This window comes from Lampetra fluviatilis, chromosome 51 (assembly GCF_964198595.1).
Source record: "Lampetra fluviatilis chromosome 51, kcLamFluv1.1, whole genome shotgun sequence".
In the NCBI taxonomy this organism is placed as follows: Eukaryota; Metazoa; Chordata; class Hyperoartia; order Petromyzontiformes; family Petromyzontidae; genus Lampetra; species Lampetra fluviatilis.
Window position 1 is genome coordinate 9,399,257 of NC_136325.1, and position 20,171 is coordinate 9,419,427.

At 54.0% G+C, this 20,171-nt stretch overlaps 1 protein-coding gene across 1 annotated transcript in view; it reads right to left on the minus strand.

The window, feature by feature from the left end:
• Window positions 1-13,116, minus strand: part of GPC5 (glypican 5) — a 79,138-nt gene extending 66,022 nt beyond the window's left edge. Inside the window, exon 1 of the mRNA XM_078878699.1 lies at window positions 12,587-13,116. Within this exon, the coding sequence (XP_078734825.1) occupies window positions 12,587-12,767 (181 nt within the window). The 5' untranslated portion in view covers window positions 12,768-13,116. The remainder of the gene's footprint in view (window positions 1-12,586) is intronic.
• Between the last annotated feature and the right edge of the window lie 7,055 nt (window positions 13,117-20,171).

The window sequence follows — 20,171 nt, forward strand, 5'->3', positions numbered from 1 at the left end:
CCACGACCTGCTGCATACCAGGCGAGGTAGTTAACATCTCGCCACCGTGACAGATGTATCTGGCCCAGGAGCTGTCCTCTCTCTTCCCTACTGTGAAGGGCACAGGCTCGCTCTTCCAAGCGTGACAGCTGGAGATTGGTGACATCTGGAGAAGAACGTGTGCCGTGAATCAGGACGCAGCGGCACCCAAGGGACACGCGTCTAGAGTATTAGGCTGCTATGAATGTCCACGTGATGATAAGCCACTTCGTTGGGCCATCATTTGTGGCCAGGTCGTTTCTGAAAAAACGCTACGTAGCTCAGTGGGCCTTACCTGGTAAAATACAAAGACAAACAACGCTTTATAGTTTTAATAATTTATAGGCTAAATAGGCTACACCTGTTCACGTGTCATCGGGGCCAAAATGGGCGTCGTGAACTTCAGAGCCCAAATGTGAAAGTCAACGAGGCACCATCGGGGCCCTCTGGCCCTTGTGCGTGGGCAGGTGCGTGCTCATGAATATTCATGAGCTCACGGGGTGGGGGGCGGAGGGGGGGTGGCGGAGTTGGGGGGGACGAGGAGGGGGTGGGGGCGGAGGTGGCGGGGGGCGGAGGGGGAAGGACCTTCAAGCGCAGCCTCTCACTCACACAGCGCCCGAGGTTTGCGAATCGCTGATTGGCCGGTGACGTGGCCGAGCGCGAGCGCGTTCACCTTTTGGCATCGTTCTCTGGGCTGCCGCTGGCGGTGGGACGAGGCCATCAGGGAGGCCGCTGCTGTCTCTGCTGTAGGCCAATCAGCTTCAGGGACAATGCCCAGATAGTAGCAGAGCCACGTGCTTGTTTGCGTGTTAACCCCAAGTGATGTGTGTAGTTAACGCAGTATGTTGTTCCTCGTTGGAGTGTCTCTATTTGGTGTTTGAACATCTCAACGCCTCTTGCTTTGTTGCCAGAAAGGGTCAAACGTATTGTGAAGGTGCGCGGTGTGAAACGTTTCAGGCCACCACCCTACAGAAGGGCGTCTGTTTGCTCCAGCGGCTGCGAAAGGTCACGTGGTGTCGCGCGTCAGTGAGTGGCCCTTCGTGCGCACGCCGTCGGCGTCCAAATGTCTCCAAAACTTTGAAAAGCGACGCCTCAGCAAAATTACGCGATAGGAATTGCAGGTGGAGAGATCGTCACCACCACCCCATCACCCCCACCACCACCACTACCCCCATCACCACCACCCCATCACCACCACCCCATCCTGACCCCCACCACCACCCCATTGCGAAAAGTCGGCAGAGGACCCTCTCGTGAGGTGTCGTAATCATGAAACACAACTAAGTGGCTGAAGCAGAATGAAGTCTTTGACGGAATTAAAGGTCCCCTAATTGCAGTTCTCCTCCCGTGTGTAACTACACCCGGCTGTCCACTCCACACCTGCCCCCACCCTCCGCTTGCCCCCCCCCATGCACACACACGATGCCTCTGCGTTTCCTCAAGTCAATAAAACAACGCGTGAACGTGCAACACTTTCTACGCCGGACGAACAGCTGCACATGATTTTGTGCACCTTGCCACCGGAAAGAAAAAAAACATTATAAACAATTTAAAACACATTACATTATAAAAGAAAAACCAATTACATTATAAAATTAAAGAACTATTACATTATAAAAAAAATGTAAACCCATTACATATTTTCAACCGCGTTTTCTAAGCACATTTGAGCCGAATACATTAGACATTTAACATGTCAGTGTTCTCCCACGGGCTAACACGCGTGCCATTGCCGTGGTTTGGATATTTAATAGGGACCCATTAGTGTCCAGGAAAGCACGAGTCTCAAGAAATACACTGGGATGTTTGGCCAGTGCCACCAATGAGTGCTTTGGCTTCACGCCGGAGGAGGCCGCAGAACCCGAAGGAAACCCATAACTTGGATGGCGGTCACCCATCCAAGAGTAGCGACTCTGACGACGACGACGACGACCACGTGGTGAGAGGCACTTTATGGGGACGCAGCCACGATACGGGGCCCGAGGCGTCGCGCCGTCTCCAGCTTGTCACTTCCTGCCAACGTCCCCACTCCTCCTCGTGCTTTCTCTCTCTCTCCCCTTTTAAATTCATCGGGTCCCTTTGCTGGAACCTTCTTGTCCTTGGGTTTCCCTGAGACAATCCCAGTCCTTCCCCTACAACGGATACTCTCTGTTCTCCGATCGATCTCGTTCAAACCTGATTCCTCTGATCCCTTTAAAAGTCTGTCTCCCGAACATTCAACTTGGAGGCCTCTTTCTACCAATCGGAGACCTTCGTTGATTTTCAAATAGCCGTGAGGCTGCGTATGGGCTTTGGGGATATTTTTCGGTCATTACCCAAGCACTCACCAGGCTCATGCCTGCTCAGCTTCTAAGGTCCAACAAGACTGGACGCATTCACTGCTATCTGGCTGCGAGCAAATACAAACCCTTTAGGGTGAAGAAAATAAACCCGCGCAGAGTGGAGCTGTGAACTCACCGACATCTTACCCCACAAACGAACGGGGATCATTCCCTTCCCGTCTCACAGCTCAACGGAGCTGTCACTCAAATCAGTCTCAGTGCCAAGCCACCGTTTCGGGCAGCAAGGCCACAGTCCACCAGCAGAGCAACATGGCAAGGGCTACATTGCTAATCTGGCGAAGGGAGCTTTGAAGAAAGTTGGAATTCTGCTGTCATATCTGTGATGGAGCACTCAGTTGCAACCCCACTGCACTCAATACAAGAGTATGGCAAGAGTCAGGGTGATGGATGATCCAGCACTCACTGATTCACTCCACTAACTCACGCGCTCACCGGCGATCAGTCGCCGCCGTTTCACTCATCTATCGCAACTACTGCCACGGTGACTGCTGCCGAGAATTTCACTAATTGATTTCCCCACCCGTGTTGAGGACTCGGTCTAGCAGACACTGACTGGGTTGTCTCGCCCACACTGTGTTTAACTACCACGCTGCAGATCCCCACTCACCCACCCACCCACTCATCCACTCATCACACTGCAGATCACAATAACACTCATCCAATTATTCACCCACCCACTCACCCACCCACTCACCCACTCACCACACTGCAGGTCACAACAACACACTCACCCACTCACCCACTCACTCACCACATTGCATGTCACAACAACACACTCACCCACTCACCCACCCACTCACCACACTGCAGGTCACAACAACACACTCACCCACTCACCCACTCACTCATTCACCCACCCACCCACTCCCCCACTCATCACACTGCAGGTCACAACAACACACTCACCCACTCACTCACCACACTGCATGTCACAACAACACACTCACCCACTCACCCACCCACTCACCACACTGCAGGTCACAACAACACACTCACCCACTCACCCACTCACTCACCACACTGCATGTCACAACAACACACTCACCCACTCACCCACTCACTCACCACACTGCAGGTCACAACAACACACTCACATACTCACCCACTCACTCACCCACTCACCCACTCACCCACCCACTCATCACACTGCAGGTCACAACACTCCTCTTTCTGCTTCTTCCGTCGCACCGATCGACTTTGGAATTCCACCTTTTCCCGAAGCTCGTACACTGATCACCTTGCTCAATACAATGCACGTGTTGTTCCACTCTTCTCTATTACAACTTTTCCGATCCCGCACCCGCTGTGCAGTCAACACCGACCACCAGTCCCAAACAAAGTTTTCATCAGCGTCGTATGAATGAGCTCTTCCCATCCTCGCAGCAGCGGCTTTTGACTAACCACGGAACAAAGACGGCGGTCACTGCATCGCACGGCGCTTTCAGATGCACTTCTGTGGCCGTCTGGAATGCTCTTCCTTACGATATTAGGACTGTGGCCGCGTTGAAGCTTCCGTCAGAAAGGCAGGAATCTGGGGGGTAACCCGAGCCTGTAGATATGTACACAGACCAGGCTAGACACAAAGACAAAGACACCCTCCCCCACCACCGTGTAGCCTCGACAAACTGTAGGGGCAAGTGCTGTTAGCGAGTAGCGCCTATGAAGGCCGGCACAGCACACGAGGGGGTGGGTGGCCAGCCCAATGCCCGGTCGCCTTTGTCTCCCCAGTGGCGATGTTTACACGCTGCTCCAGGAACTGGTTTGAGGCTGAGTTGACCTAGGGGAGATCCAGGACCGGTTCAGATAATCGTCAGTTGGTGTTGGCCCTGAGCGAGAGTTGAACTCGGGCCCGCCCCGGGTTCGTCGCGCTAACCGCTACACTGCCGCTCCCCACACTAAACACACAAACACAAACACACGCACGCACGCCCCGTCACGCACACCTGCACAGACAAAGGCCCGGACGGACTTGCTGGGCAAGTGCTGCGTTCGGCAGACGCCTTCTCGAGTGAGAGTGAGACACGTGGCGGTGGAGAGCGAGGCTCTCATGCGCTCTCAGGAACAGAGACATTGAGAGGGAATAAGCAGCGATAGATAAATGTTGTAATCTGCAAGTGTGGTGGTTGGGTGGGTGAGTGAGTTGGTGAGTGAATGGTGAGTTATTAAATGGGTGAGGGGATGGGTGAGTCAGTGTTTGAGTGAGTGAGTGGGTAATTGAGTCAGCCAGTGCATGAATAGGTGAGTGGGTGGGGGGAGTGGGTGAGTGAGTGAGTGCGTGTGTCGGTGAGTGAGTGTGCGGGTGAGTGCGTGTGTGGATGAGTGAGTGTGTGAATCGGCCTGTGAATGGGTGTGAGAGTGAGTGGGTGAGTGAGTGGGTGAGTGAGTGAATAAATGAATCGGCGTGTGAATGGGTGTGAGAGTGAGTGGGTGAGTTAGTGGATGAGTGAGGGAATGGGTGTGAGTGAGTGGATGAGTGAGTGAATGGGTGTGAGAATGAGTGGATGAGTGAGTGAATGAGTGAATAGGCGTGTGAATGGGTGTGAGAGTGAGTGGGTGAGTGAGTGGGTGAGTGAGTGGTTGTTGCGCGTGATGGCTTCACGCAGTGTGGCTGAGACGAGACAGTCGCTTTTCTGCGAGCCCGCGTCCTCGAAATGCCGTGACGTGTCCCACTGTCTCCGCCGCCACGCGAACGATCGCTTCGTGCGGTGTTCCCAGAACATCCCTCCGCGTGGAACCCCAACGCCGTCGCCCTCCCCCCGTGTCAGGGTCACCGCCAGTGACCCCGTTCACCCGCGCGCGCTCACGCGCCAGAGTCGAGCCGTGACAAAGCCTCGTCCCGCTGATGATTTGGGTCGCTGCCCGTGAACTCATCGGCCCCGGCGACGAGGGCGCGTGCCTCCTTCCTCAGAGGTCGCAACCGGGTACCTGATACCCGTACCCTACCCGATACCCGGCTACACGGGTACGGGTAGGCCGTGAGTCACTGGTGAGTCACCGTTTGTTACTCATTTCCCAACGTCTTGTCTCTTCTCACAATTCAAGTTCCTAGAATCAACCCACCCGCGCCTGCAGCATGGCTTCATCCCAGAGGTTGAAATCAGGTACCCGATACCCGTACCCTATCCGTACCCGGCCGGGTACGGGTACGGGTAGGGTACGGGTACGGCCGGGTACGGGTACCCGTTTGCGACCCTGGTGCGGCCGGGTACGGGTACGGGTAAGGAATCAAACCCCGTTTGCGACCTCTGCTCCTCCTCCTCCCCCTGGGATGGCGCCGGTGGCTACCGGCCGCGATGCAGCGACCCGCGGAGCCGGCGGAGAGACCGGGGTCGGTGGGTGGCACGGGCCCTGTGGGGCCGCCGACTCGCCTCTGTCGGCTCTGTCTGAATGGGATGGGAGGCGCTGTGGCGGCTTTCTCCGGGCGCTCCACACACCTCGTGACTCAATAGAGATCGTATTCTATGGGTCTTCGGTGAAGCCACGGAGGTAGAAAAATAATAAAATCATCACGACGTTTCCATCGCAACAGGAGCAATCCTCTCTCACCTGAAGACGAGTGGTCGTGTTGCGATCGAAACGTCGTGATATATTTTTTATAATTGTTCTATCTACGTGGCTTTACCGAAAGACCCATAGAATATGTATTTCTCCAGTCACGAAAGCTTTAAGTAAATATTTAATAGAGATTCTTAACGGTACTTCGGATACATTCCTCCCGCTTAACCGGCCGAACGCAGCTCAATGTAGACGCGCTTCCCAGGCCTGTCACGAATAAAGGCGCTGTGTGTCACAGATGGATGGAGTCTGCGAGTAGGGAGTGCGATGTTGCTGCGGTGTAAGTCCAAGCGAGTAACTTGCAGAGCGATTTTGCAAACGTGGTGCCATGCCACGCAGTGGCCTCCTCGTTTTGACTCTTTGACGTCCACCGACTGAAGCAGACGGGCCACAGCACTTTGCGTGCACGATTACACGGAGTGATAACCAGGGCGGCCTGCCGGATTACCACCGCTAGCCTCTGCAACAAACGGCGAGCGCCTCTATCGCTCCGGCCATCACTCCAGCGCCTCCCCGCCCCGTGAGCTCTGTTGATTTAACTCGCCGTCGCACGCAATGTCACTTCGACGGCGCGGCACGACTCTCCAGGCGCAGCACTGCCTCTCAAACACGCGGTGCACTGAAGAATGGAATGCGCGAGTGCTTCTCTTTCTCATTGCCAACCCCCCCCCACCCCTAAATTTGCAGCGGCAAAATGTGAAAGGAAATATGCCGCGAGTTTCCCCTTAGTACCAACGTTGATTTTAGCTCTGAGCTTTTGCCTGCACCCCCCCCCCCCACACTGCGTCTGTACACACACACACAAAGACAAAGATCCCCTGTGCAGCCTGCGCAGGCTGTTGGGGAAAGTGCTGTTAGCGAGTAGCACCTATGAGGGTGTTGGTGTAACCAGCACCACGGCCGGCCGCCTTTGTCTGTCCCGGTACTGATGCTTACACACACACACGCCTCACCAGGTGTAGTACTCACTTAAGGCCGAGTCGACCTTGGGGAGGCCCAGTACCGGTTTTAAATATCCGCCGTGATTGGGAATAGAACTCGAGCCTCCAGGTTCATCGGCGCAGTGCGCTAAAACCACCACACTACCACTCCCCAAATAGAGACAAAGCTTCCCCTTGCAGCCTAAACAGAGTGTTGAGCAAAGTGCTGTTGGCAAGTAGCGCCTATGAACACGAGGGTGTGGGTGGCCAACACCACGCCCGGTCGCCTTTGTCTCCCCACAGTGGCGATGTTTACACACCGCATCAAGTACTCATTTGAGGCTGAGTCGACCTAGGGGAGGCCCAGGACCGGTTCCGATCATCGTCACCGGTGTTGGCCGTGAGCGGGAATCGAACTCGGGGTCGCCGGGTTCGTAGCGCGGCGCGCTAACCGCCGCGCCACCGCTCCCAGCTCACACGCACGTGAAGATTGATGCACGCACGGGGCGCGTGCGCCTTGTGCGATCACACACAACGCAGAGTGCCGCGGATGTGAACACGAGCCTCGCGACGCTGTTGCAAGAGGTTCGCGGTTCGACTCCAGCGGCCACCCCTGGTTATTACTGCGGTGCGTAATCACCGTAGCAGCAGCATCAGCAGTCGTAGTAGTAATCATTGCAACGCGCGTCGTCTGCTTCACAGTGACCGCGAAAAGACGCTCAGAGGTCAGTCGCAATAGGAGGCCAAATTAGCCAAGTCCAAAAGTGACGACGCTGCAATTGACTCGGCTGGGATGATACACAAAGCGCAGCAATCATTACCCACTCCCCTGCCAGCCCCCTTACTGGCAGACGGATGATTGTGTGCAGGCGATGCGCTGAGTCACCTTTGTGTTGTGTTCCTGACTCGTGTCAATGCCACGTTCTCTCTCTCTCTCTGTCCTGCTCTCTTGACTTCTGACCCCGGTTAAGACTAAATCAACTTGAACTACACATCTGGGAGGAACTAACTAACGCACTGAACTTTTTAAAATTTTATTTTACCAGGTAAGCGCCACTGAGCTATTAGTCCTTCTTCAGAAGCGATCTGGCGATCGCAATGATATCTGCACGAAGTGGCTTATCATCATCATCACCACGTGGGAATGTCGAGCAGCAGCCAAACACTCTCAGCGCGTGACGTCGATTCTAAACGTGGAGGGGGAAACCGGAGGACCCGGAGAAAAATCCACGCGACCACGGGGAGAGAGAGAGAGAGAGACACGCAAACTCCAAATATACAGCAGCAGGCGTCAGGGTCGGGATCAAACCCACGACCTCCTGTACACCAGGTGAGGTAGTTAACATCTCATAGCCACCGTGATGATGATGATGAGAGAGAGACACGCAAACTCTAAATACACAGCAGCAGGCGTCCGGGTCGGTATCGAACCCACGGCCTCCTGTACACCAGGCGAGGTAGTTAACATCTCCTAGCCACCACGGCGCCAAGCTGCTACTCAAATTCACTATCGGATGAGTCCAACCTAAAGCGCTCGGAACAAACTCTGCCCATCCGTCAACGCCACAGTCACGCCTCGCTCGAGCGAGCAGATGCCTTCCTGGAGCTTCGTTCGCACTTTGAAACTTGGTATATTGAATAACGTATACACATTGGCACCATGAGGATGCCTTCCCAGCCTTCGTAACTTACCATGTCATACTGCAAACACAGTAACTTATAAATTCATATTGTAAACAACGACAATTTATATTGAAAATAACATTCTATTTTATACTGTACAGTATTAAAATAAAAAATGGCACTAATAAAAGAAACAGCGAAGAAACCTAATTTTATTCTTATATATAACAGTGCTATAGATCGACGAATTATTGAATGTAGTGTATATATTTATTATATTGCTTTAATTTAGCTTTCTATGTAAAAAAAACTGTTTAAAGAAATCCAAAGTTCGTAGACTTCGTTTATCGAATAAACGCATATCGAGGTATGACTGTAGCTGTTACTTGGGCTGCCGTTGGCGCTATCACTGCCAACGGCAGCCCAGTATCGCCAGATCGTTTCAGGGACTCATCCGACTTGCGAACTTTCGACTAACGAACTTTCAGAGGTACGCACAAACCTGTCCCGATGTCCAGTTGCCTGTTCGGACGAAGAGTCGTAAGTTCAACCGCCGCTCAATAGATAGCGGCGGTGGCATCTATATCTACAGAACATGAAGAACCAGTGACATCTACATCTACAGAACGTGAAGAACCAGTAGCATCTACGTCTACAGAACGTGAAGAACCAGTAGCATCTACGTCTACGGAACGTGAAGAACCAGTAGCATCTACATCTACGGAACGCGAAGAACCAGTGGCACCTACATCAACAAAACGTGAAGAACCAGTGGCATCTACATCTGCAGAACGTGAAGAACCAGTGGCAGCTACATCTACAGAACGTGAAGAACCAGTGGCATCTACATCTACAGAACGTGAAGAACCAGTGGCATCTACATCTACAGAACGTGAATAACCAGTGGCATCTACATCTACAGACGGTGAATAACCAGTGGCATCTACATCTACAGAGCGTGAATAACCAGTGGCATCTACATCTACAGACGGTGAAGAACCAGTGGCATCTACATCTACAGGAAAGATTATACAACTTTTAAATCCATTCCCCGTGTTTAGTGTACACGCCGTACAACACGTTTGGAATCGACAGGAGTAAAAGTTGGACTTACGAACACATCGACTTACGGACAGAACGCAACTCGTTCGTAAGTGGAGGAGTCCCCGCAAGAAGCCGGCAGGGTTGATTGATGATGCAACACTCGACCGATGCACTGCGGCTCGCTCGCCCACCGGCGCTGCTGCCATGGCTACCGTTGCCGTGAGCGCGCTCGCCGATTCCTCCACCACACGTGGGAACTGGTCCACACTCGCTCACCTCACCCACCTCATTCCTCACCTCATCCACCTCACCCACCTCACCCACTCACCTCACTCACCTCACCCACCTTATTCCTCACCTCATCCACCTCACCCACCTCACCCACTCACCTCACTCACCTCACCCACCTCATTCCTCACCTCATCCACCTCACCCACCTCACCCACTCACCTCACTCACCTCACCCACCTCATTCCTCACCTCATCCACCTCACCCACCTCACCCACTCACCTCACTCACCTCACCCACCTCATTCCTCACCTCATCCACCTCACCCACCTCACCCACTCACCTCACTCACCTCACCCACCTCATTCCTCACCTCATCCACCTCATTCCTCACCTCATCCACCTCACCCACCTCATTCCTCACCTCATCCACCTCACCCACCTCATTCCTCACCTCACCCACCTCACCCACTCACCTCACTCACCTCACCCACCTTATTCCTCACCTCATCCACCTCACCCACCTCACCCACTCACCTCACTCACCTCACCCACCTCATTCCTCACCTCATCCACCTCACCCACCTCACCCTCTCACCTCACCCACCTCACTCCCCACGCCACTCACCTCACTCACCTCACCCACCCCTCTCACCTCACCCACCTCACCCACCTCATTCCTCACCTCACCCACCTCACTCCCCACGCCACTCACCTCACTCACCTCACCCACCCCTCTCACCTCACCCACCTCACCCACTCACCTCACCCACCTCACCCACCTCATTCCTCACCTCACCCACCTCACTCCCCACGCCACTCACCTCACTCACCTCACCCACCCCTCTCACCTCACCCACCTCACTTTCCACGCCACTTACCTCACTCCCCACCCCCACGGTGTCACCCCACGGTGTCACCCCTCTGACCGGCAGGGTCGAGGTGTCACACAATAAAACGTGAACTGCACAACACGCGAATCGAGTGCCGCAACACAACAACAACACTAATCATAATAACGCCATTCCCACCGGGGGAAAGTCCACGTCCTGGTGCCGGGACCCAGCGTCAACAACTCCACGACTTAAATTTCGATTTAAAGCTTTCGTGATTGCAGGGACTCTCATATTCTTGGTTCTTTCGGTAAAGTCACGTAGAAGGGAAATAATAAAATAATAAAAATTAAACAATACAATTCTCACGACGTTTCGATTGCAACACAAGCAATCATCATTAGGTGTGAAAACCTGTTGCAATCGAAACGTCGTGAGAATTTTATTGTTTTATTTTTATAATTTTATTATTTCTCTCCTACGTGACTTTACCGAATGAACCAAGAATATGAACTCCACGACTGTTGTAGCGCACCGCACAGCTGGTAGTGGTCGTGGCTACTAGCACAGCACAATAGCACACGAGGCTGACACTTCTACACTATGACTGACACTACCACACTACTGGTGCACTACCGCACTACTGCTGATACTTCTACAAGAGGCTAACACTACTACACTACTGCTGCACTACCACACTACTGCTGACACTACCGCACGAGGCTGACACTACCACACTACTGCTGACACTACCACACTACTGCTACACTACCACACTACTGCTGCACTACTGCACTACTGCTGCACTACTGCACTACTGCTGCACTACCACACTAAGCTGACACTACCACACTACCGCACTACCGCACTACTGCTGCACTACCACACTACTGCTGACACTACTATACTACTGCTGACACTACTACACTACTGCTGCACTACCGCACTACTGCTGCACTACCGCACTACTGCTGCACTACTGCTGACACTACCACACTACTGCTAACACTACCACACTACTGCTGACACTACCACACTACTGCTGCACTACCACACTACTGCTGACACTACTACACTACTGCTGCACTACCGCACTACTGCTGCACTACCGCACTACTGCTGCACTACTGCACTACTGCTGCACTACCACACTACTGCTGACACTACTACACTACTGCTGACACTACTACACTACTGCTGCACTACCGCACTATTGCTGCACTACCGCACTACTGCTGCACTACTGCTGACACTACCGCACTACCGCACTACTGCTAACACTACCACACTACTGCTGACACTACCACACTACTGCTACACTACCACACTACTGCTGACACTTCTACACTACTGCTGCACTACCACACTACTGCTGCACTACTACACTACTGCTGACACTACCACACTACTGCTGCACTACCGCACTACTGCTGATACTACTACACTACTGCTGCACTACCACACTACTGCTGCACTACCAGACTACTGCTGATACTACTACACTACTGCTGCACTACCACACTACTGCTGCACTACCAGACTACTGCTGATACTACTACACTACTGCTGCACTACCACACTACTGCTGCACTACCAGACTACTGCTGATACTACTACACTACTGCTGCACTACTACACTACTGCTGCACTACCAGACTACTGCTGATACTACTACACTACTGCTGCACTACTACACTACTGCTGACACTACCACACTACTGCTGCACTACCACACTACTGCTGCACTAGCACACTACTGCTGCACTACCACACTACTGCTGATACTACTACACTACTGCTGACACTACTACACTACTGCTGACACTACTACACTACTGCTGCACTACCACACTACTGCTGATACTACTACACTACTGCTGCACTACCACACTACTGCTGCACTACCACACTACTGCTGCACTACCGCACTACTGCTGACACGACTACACTACTGCTGCACTACCACACTACTACTGCACTACCGCACGAGGCTGGCACTACCGCGCGTCCCGCGTCCCTCACCTGCGCGTGCCCTTTCGGGGACCCACTTCTCGGGCCCCACCTCCCGTAGGGAGAACTCTCGCCGCACCGATCTGCAGTCGGGGGGGGGCTGGGGGCCCCTGGCCGCCGTGGGGGTCCCCGGCAGCAGCAGCAGGAGCAGCAGCAGGGGCAGCAGCAGGGGCAGCAGGGCGCGGAGCTCCATTGGCGCCCGAGGTTCACGGAGAGATCCCCCGTGTCCCGATCGATCTTCCCGGTGAGAGGAGCAGGGCGAACGACGGTGCTGCTGGTGGTGCTGGTGGTGCTGCTGGTGCTTGTGGTGGTGTTGGTGGTGGTGGTGCTGCTGGTGCTTGTGGTGGTACTGGTGGTGGTGGTGCTGGTGGTGGTGCTGCTGCTGTTGGTGCTGGTGGTGCTGGTGGTGCTTGTGGTGGTGTTGGTGGTGGTGCTGGTGGTGCTGCTGGTGCTGGTGGTGCTAGTGGTGTTGGTGGTGGTGCTTGTGGTGGTGCTGGTGGTGGTGGTGCTGCTGTTGGTGCTGGTGGTGTTGGTGGTGGTGCTTGTGGTGGTGCTGGTGGTGCTGGTGCTTGTGGTGGTGCTGCTGCTGTTGGTGCTGGTGGTGCTGGTGGTGGTGCTTGTGGTGGTGTTGGTGGTGGTGCTGGTGGTGCTGCTGGTGCTTGTGGTGTTGGTGGTGGTGCTTGTGGTGGTGGTGCTGGTGCTTGTGGTGCTGGTGGTGCTGCTGCTGTTGGTGCTGGTGGTGGAATCCGATGAGCTGTAAAGCTCTTTTTTCACAGATGTCCGGTAGAGGCGGGTCAGAACGTTTCACGCCACTCCAACAGCGCTGGACTATTACTGCTGTGATGGACACTCACTGCTGTGGTGGTGGTGGTGGACACTCACTGTGGTGGTGGTGGACGCTCACTGTGGTGGACACTCACTGTGGTGGACAATCACTGCTGTGGTGGTGGACACTCACTGGCCTCGCCGGCCCCAGGTGAACGCGTGCAGGTGCTGAGCGGGGCGCTGAGATCCTCGCCCTGTTCCCCGCCACGTGTGGACAGCCCATGGCTGGCGGCGTCAGGGACCCTCCTCCTCCTGCTGCTGCTGCTGCCGCTGCTGCTGCACGCGAAGTCTCCACGCCGCCACTCGGGCGTGGAGCAGGAGCAGGAGGTGGGGGTGAGGTGGAGCCTCACAGCGCAGTGTGGGCAGGAGGGGCAGGAGGGGGGTGAGAGCCTCTGGGCTGCGTGGGACGTCAGGAGCCACCCCCAACCCTCACTGCCTCCCCCCGCCCCTCCGCGTCTATGCCAGTGGAGTTCCCTCATTATGCAAAGGCAAAGATCCCCCGTGTAGCCTTCACCGGCTGCTGGAGCAAGTGCTGTTAGCGAATACCGAGCATGAAGGCCGGCTAAAGGCACACGAGGGGTTGGGTGGCCAGCACCACGCCCGGCCGCCTTTGTCTCCCTAGTGGCGATGTTTACACACCGCATCATGTACTCATTTGAGGCTGAGTCGACCTAGGGGAGGCCCGGGGCAAGTTCAGAAAATCCGTCACCGGGTTTGTAGCGCATCGCGCTAACCGCTACACCACCGCTCCCCACGCGTGACTGCAAAGACAAAGAAGCCCCGTGTAGCCTGAACAGACTGTTGGGGCAAGTGCTGTTTGCGAGTAGCACCTATGAAGGCCGGCACGGCATACGAGGGGGTGAGGAGCCAGCACCACACCCGGTCGCCTTTGTCTCCCCAGGGGCGATGTTTTACGCGACTCACCAGGTACTGTACTCATTTGAGGCTGAGTCGACTACACACACACACGACTACACACACACACGACTACACACACACACACGAGTACACACACACACACACGAGTACACACACACACGAGTACACACACACACGAGTACACACACACACGCACGACTACAGACGAACGTGCGTGCTCATGCACGACACCGCCGTGCAGCCCACGTGCAGTGTGAGCCTGCAGCGCAGGGCACGCGTGCAGAGCGGCATTGCCTCCTGCGCCGTGCGCCGTGCGCCCATTCTCGCCTCGTGTCGTCTCGAGTGACATTCACCCCGTCCCGACAAACAGCTGAGAGCATCGACAGCTCACGGACGCCAATGAGAGGGATGAACATCACCCGGGCTCCGTCGAAGGTGTCAGGGGCCCGCTCACTGCTCGGTCCACAACAGATAACCCCTAAAGCGATCAGTAATGCCCCCATTGTTTGATTCGTAATTAGATTCTGGGTTAGGCCACTTAACTCAAGCAACGTGGCCGAACAAATCAATATTATAATTAACGATATTGGCTGCAAAAACCTGCGCGGTTCGGCAAATCTGTTTCTCGTTTAGAAACGCGCGTTTAGAGTATTTGGCTGCGAAGCATTTCGAAACGATAAGCCACTTCGTTGAGCTATCATTTGCGATAGCAAGGTCGCTTTTGTAGAAGAGCTGCGTAGCTCAGTGGGACTTACAAGATAAAAGAAAAGAAAAATAGTTTAGCTTAAATTGAACTTGTAGTGCCTTGTCTGAAACAAAAGTTCTTGTTGGGTCACTGCGTCCAGCAAACCTTCAGGAGTCAGGTTCTCACCCGACACGATGCCCAGGACCACACGACAACATCAGAGGTCACGAACCATCTCGAGTGACTAGGCTGTCCTCCCCACACACACAGCCCAGAGTTGTTATCATCAGCCAGGACCAATCCACTGCTGGATGAAGGCCTACGCAAGCTCGGATATGCACTGGGAAACGGGGGGATGATTCCCGAGTTTGTAATACCCGATGAAGGTCAAATCCGCCACCGGAGTGAAACGTGGCCGTCGCGTGTGATGTGGAATTCAGTCATGAACAGGCTTAAGCCTCCGGTGAGCTGGAGGTTCATTGGTCACAATTTGATCAATACATCGGTCACGTATCCGTAACAATAATATAATATTTATGTAAACGTGACGATCTTGTTGGGTGGTGGAGGGTTAACGACGTAAAACTACCACCGTGCAGCCTAACCCAAACACAAGTTTGGATCGGTGACGGAATGTGTTCATGCTTCTCATAATGACAATTACTACCTTTGACGGTAAACATCAACGCAACTTGGCTGGTAATGTGGTGTGTGTCTCTTGGAATGTGGTGTGTGGTGTGTGTGTGTGTGGTGTGTGGTGTGTGTGTGGTGTGTGTGGTGTGTGTGTGGTGTGTGTGTGTGGTGTGTGTGTGTGCGCGCACCTGGAGATAACTTCGTGTTAACTTGGCAGGCTTGAGATGTCTGTGCGTGAGATTAATGAGCCTGAATATTTAAACCGTTGCTGGTCCCTGCTCCCACCTCGGTCGACTCAGTCTCAAATGAATGACCGGCGCGGTGTGTAAAACGTCAGCATTGTGGGGAGACAAAGGCGGATGGGCCGGGCGTGGTGTCGCCTTGTGTGTCTGTGCCGGACATAACAGGTGCTCGCTGACACAACATTCCCCAACACCAATCTCCACTGCGCTCAACCTCGACACTGCAGGTCATCTCGCTACTCACTGACCTCGTGTCACTCGTGGACATTTGTGTGAAAGAGCTTCATAGCTCATCGGATTCCCACTGCAGTCTAAATAAAGATTCGGATTCTCCGTCTGCGTCTTCCCCTGCGCTGTGCCGCCTGGAATCCCCTCCCGTCGTCTCTTTTGCCAAACTCTCAAGTCGAGAGCGGTGCCACTCCACTTCAAGAGTGTCACAGCTTCAGCAGTGCTGCTTGTTGATGGCCGCTGGGCGCTATGAGCCCGTGCTCTGCAACTACACAACAAGGCGATCGTCTTGCGAATGTGTGTCAGACACAGTCTGCAGTAGTTCGACAGTAGGGAGCAATGTTGTTGCTGTGTGTGAACCCTATAGCCATTTTGCAGGTACATTTCTTGGTATAATCTGACAAAAATTTGGACCGTAACATGGCACACAAAGGGCATTCAACTCTTGCGAATCACCCCACGGGATCTTTAACGTCCACTGTTAGTGAAGCAAGCAGCGCACGGTAGTGGTAGTATTTTTTTTATTATAAAAACACAACCGCAGTAATAACCAGAGCCAAACGCTGGATTGGAACCGCGAATCTCCGCAGCATGCCGTCATGTGCGGGTGGTGTGATGGTTGTTGCACTGTGGACACGGGGTCGCTAGTTATTATTTAACTCGAGCAATCATTGCCATAAAGCGAGGCACGCAGCACCGCACGCACACAGCAGTGGCCACTCGCTCTGACGTTTGTCGAACAGTAACCGGTGAATCGGTAACCGTTCCCAGAATCGATAATGATCATCATTATCCTTATTACAACTCGTAAAAGGTGTATTCACTCGTTCTCGTAAAGAGGAAATCGGGACATCTGCAGAAAACCAAGACGTGCGAGGGGGAAACACTCGATCCCGTACAGACGAAATTGATGCATTCTATTGTCGATTCTACTGCCGATGCGCGCGTGCAAATGTACCGACCGCACGGCGGCAGGCCTAAGGCTAAGTCACATGTGGGTTGAAGGGTTTACTCCAAGTGCACCCCTGCAGTGTCTGCATGCGGAAGGGCCTTCACTACTGGAGCGAGATCCAGAGGGCGTTTGGTCTACTCTTCCACGCTGTCCAGACGTGGTGGAAGAGGTGGGCGAACTCACACCTTACCCCAGCACTCACCACCTGCAGAGAACGCATTCCTACTGCTGGGTGGACACAGGCGGGGTGGACAATTTTGCACATCCAGTCACATGGACTGATAACAACCAGTAACGCCACGGTGGCAGCTGACGATGTGTGCGTGTTGAACTTCTTTCGTACCGTACGCAGCCAACCGCGCTAATCGCAGGTGCGGGGGAAGAACAACAAGCTAAACACAAAAGGCAGTTCTAAAGAAATTAGTTTTCAATCTAGATTTTAAAATGCGTAGCTCCAGCGGCTTCCTAATAGCGGACGGAGGTGCGGTCCAGACGGCCGCAGAAGCGCATCTGAAAGCGCGCGAGGCGATGACCACCGCTTTGTTCGATGGCCAGCCAAAAGCCGCTGCTGCTGCTACGAGGATGACCGGATTTGTGTGCTGGTTTATACTCCTTGGTGAGAGATATCGTTGCTTAAATTACAAAATATACACACATTAATATTGAAACTAGTTTATTACTAGTGTGTAGATAATTGGACTCCTGCAGTTTAAATACAAGGATTCTTCTACGTACGAATATTTGACTTACGAACTTTCAGAGATACGAACAAACCTGTCCCTAAGTCGAGTCGTAAGTTTAACCGCCACGCATTAGATGGCGGTAGTGGCATCTACATCTGCAGAACGTGAAGAACCAGTGGCATCTACAGGCGATTATACAACTTTTAAAGACATTCCACGTGTTCAGTGTACTCAACGTACAACACGTTTGGAATCGACAGTATTAAAGTTGGACTTACGAACAAATCGACGTACGAACAGAGCTCTGGAAACGAACTCGTTCGTAAGTAGAGGATTCCCTGTAGAGAACGCTCACGCCTCCGAGTGGGATGGCTCTGCTGCCTCCTACAGGCAATCAGAGCGATAATTCTAGATTTGAAGCTTTCGTGACTGCAAGGATTCATACTCTTAGTTCTTTCGGTAAAGTCACGTAGGTAAAAAATGAAATTAAAATTAATAAAAATAAAACAATAAAAATCACGACGTTTCGGAGGCAACACAAGTCTCCGTCATCAGGTGGGACCGTCAGATTTGCTGCAGCAAATCTGACGGTCCCACCTGATGACACACCACACACACCACACACACCACACACACACACCACACACACACCACACACACACCACACACACCATACACACAGCACACACCACACACACACACTACACACACACACCGCACACACACACACACACCACACACATACTACACACACACTACACACACACTACACACACACACACCACACACACCACACACACATTACACACACACACCACACACACACTACAAACACCACACACATTACACACACACACTACACACACTACACACCACACACACACACTACACACACACCACACACACCACACACACCACACACACCACACACACCACACACACACACACCACACACACACCACACACACACCACACACACACACCACACACACACCACACAAACACACACCACACACACACACACCGGACACACACACCACACACACACACCACACACACACCACACACACACACCACACACACACCACACAAACACACACCACACACACCACACACACACACCGCACACACACCACACACACACACCACACAAACACACACCACACACACCGCACACACACACCGCACACACACACCACACACACACACCACACACACACACCACACACACACACCACACACACCACACACACACACCACACACACCACACACTACACACTACACACACCACACACACACCACACACACACCACACACACCACACCACACACCACACCACACTACACACACCTGCACGTGACCACAGTGACCGCTGCTCGCTCTGTGCTCAGCTCCACTGTTGCTAACGGCAACCAACGGGAGACCCAAACATTGACCGCCGTGAGCCGTGAGTGGTGAGAACAGTGAGCGCGGTGAGTGGTGAGCCGTGAGTGGTGAGCCGTGAGTGGTGAGCCGTGAGTGGTGAGCCGTGAGAACAGTGAGCGCGGTGAGTGGTGAGCCGTGAGTGGTGAGCCGTGAGTGGTGAGCGCGGTGAGTGGTGAGCCGTGAGTGGTGAGCCGTGAGTGGTGAGCCGTGAGTGGTGAGCCGTGAGTGGTGAGCGCGGTGAGTGGTGAGCCGTGAGTGGTGAGCCGTGAGTGGTGAGCCGTGAGTGGTGAGCGCGGTGAGTGGTGAGCCGTGAGTGGTGAGCGCGGTGAGTGGTGAGCGCGGTGAGTGGTGAGCCGTGAGTGGTGAGCGCGGTGAGTGGTGAGCCGTGAGTGGTGAGCCGTGAGTGGTGAGCCGTGAGTGGTGAGCGCGGTGAGCGGTGAGCCGGGTACCGGGCGGGAACCCCTTCGGTGACTCCACACGCACAGCGAGGGGGCAGCAGCAGCAGCAGCAGGAGGAGAGACCTCCTCACCCACCCACTCACCACCTACTTTACCACCTCCTCACCCCCACACCCACTCACCACCTCCTCACCCACCCACTCACCACCCACTCACCACCTCCTCACCCACCCACTCACCACCCACTCACCACCTCCTCACCTACCCACTCACCACCCACTCACCACCTCCTCACCCCCCACCCACTCACCACCTCCTCACCCACCCACCCACTCACCACCCACCCACTCACCACCTCACCCCCCACCCACTCACCACCTCCTCACCCACCCACTCACCACCTCCTCACCCACCCACTCACCACCTCCTCACCCCCACACCCACTCACCACCCACCCACTCACCACCTCCTCACCCCCCCACCCAGTCACCACTCACCACCTGCTCCTGCTCACCAGCTGTGGCGAGTGGCGGGGTGAAGTGTGGGTACACGACCACCCGCCATCTAAGACGTCCGCCCCGCTAACAAAGCGGGAGACTATAACATGTCCCCTCGAGTGGAGGAGGAGGAGGAGGGTCTTCTCGTG